The sequence below is a fragment of the Bison bison genome, unplaced genomic scaffold (assembly GCF_000754665.1).
Source record: "Bison bison bison isolate TAMUID 2011002044 unplaced genomic scaffold, Bison_UMD1.0 scf7180017846537, whole genome shotgun sequence".
NCBI lineage: Eukaryota > Metazoa > Chordata > Mammalia > Artiodactyla > Bovidae > Bison > Bison bison.
The window spans coordinates 14,590-15,900 of NW_011477110.1; the positions used below are offsets into that span (position 1 = coordinate 14,590).

At 62.9% G+C, this 1,311-nt stretch overlaps 1 protein-coding gene across 1 annotated transcript in view; it reads left to right on the forward strand.

The window, feature by feature from the left end:
- The window catches only part of LOC104988675 (tenascin-X-like), a 16,848-nt gene that overhangs the window by 14,408 nt on the left and 1,129 nt on the right, over positions 1–1,311 (forward strand). The window contains exons 14-19 of the mRNA XM_010840078.1: positions 2–46; positions 142–272; positions 396–528; positions 633–784; positions 877–973; positions 1,065–1,250. Coding sequence (XP_010838380.1) covers positions 2–46; positions 142–272; positions 396–528; positions 633–784; positions 877–973; positions 1,065–1,250 — 744 coding nt within the window. The remainder of the gene's footprint in view (position 1; positions 47–141; positions 273–395; positions 529–632; positions 785–876; positions 974–1,064; positions 1,251–1,311) is intronic.

The window sequence follows — 1,311 nt, forward strand, 5'->3', positions numbered from 1 at the left end:
CGGGGCCCCAACTTCACCTCCCCAGCCAGCATCACCTTCACCACAGGTGTGGTCCTTGAGGTGCATGGGACGGGGTGGCGGGGGGGTAGCAAGAGAGCCAGGAAGAGCCTCATCTCCATCTTCTCTTCCTCCCGCTCTCAGGGTTGGAGGCACCCCAGGACTTGGAAGCCAAGGAAGTGACCCCCCGCACAGCCCTGCTCACTTGGACGGCACCTGAAGTCTCCCCAACTGGTTACCTGCTCAGCTTCAACACCCCAGGGGGACAGACCCAGGTGCCCCAAGCCCTGCTCCTCAGGCCAGCTCCCTCCCTGGGTTCTGGTCCAGAGAGGCTGCCTCTGCTTCTGGGGGTGGGCGCCACCTCCCTCTCCTTTGACCGCCCCTTGTCTGTTCCGTAGGAGATCCTGCTCCCAGGAGGGGTCACCTCTCACCAGCTCCGCGGCCTCTTTCCTTCCACCCCCTACAGCACATGGCTCCGGGCCATGTGGGGCGACAGCTTCACTCCCCCCGTGTCCACTTCCTTCACCACTGGTACTCGGGCCCTGGGACCTGAGTCTGGGGGATGATTGGGTAGCGGGGGTCTAGGATCGGTCTAGGATCTGGATAAAGGACTGGCCCCTCACTCCTCTCCCCAGGTGGGCTGCGGATCCCCTTCCCCCGGGACTGTGGGGAGGAGATGCAGAACGGGGTCAGCACATCAAGGACCACCACCATCTTCCTCAATGGCAACCGCGAGCGACCCCTGAACGTGTTTTGTGACATGGAGACCGATGGGGGTGGCTGGCTGGTGCGTGGCAGTCAGAAGCCCATGGGGTCTGTACCAGGAGGGGTTGCCAGGCCGGGAGCCACAGGCTAACAATACCTCCACCTACTTTCCAGGTATTCCAGCGCCGCATGGATGGAAAAACGGACTTCTGGAGGGACTGGGAGGACTACGCCCATGGTTTTGGGAATATCTCTGGGGAGTTCTGGCTGGGTGAGTGTCTCACAGGGATTGGGGGACCAGGGAAGGGATTGGGGCCCTGTGGACTCACACTGCCCCATGAGCACAAACTCCACACCCACAGGCAATGAGGCCCTGCACAGCCTGACCAAAGCCGGCGACTACTCCTTGCGCGTGGACCTGCGGGCTGGGGACGAGGCTGTGTTTGCCCAGTACGACTCCTTCCAAGTGGACTCCGCCGATGAGTACTACCGCCTCCACCTGGAAGGCTACCATGGCACCGCAGGTGAGGGCTCAGTCTGGGGGGCGGGCAGGGAGAGCCAGGAGAGGAGAGGAAAGGACCTCACTGCTCCTTCCACGCCCTGCCAGGG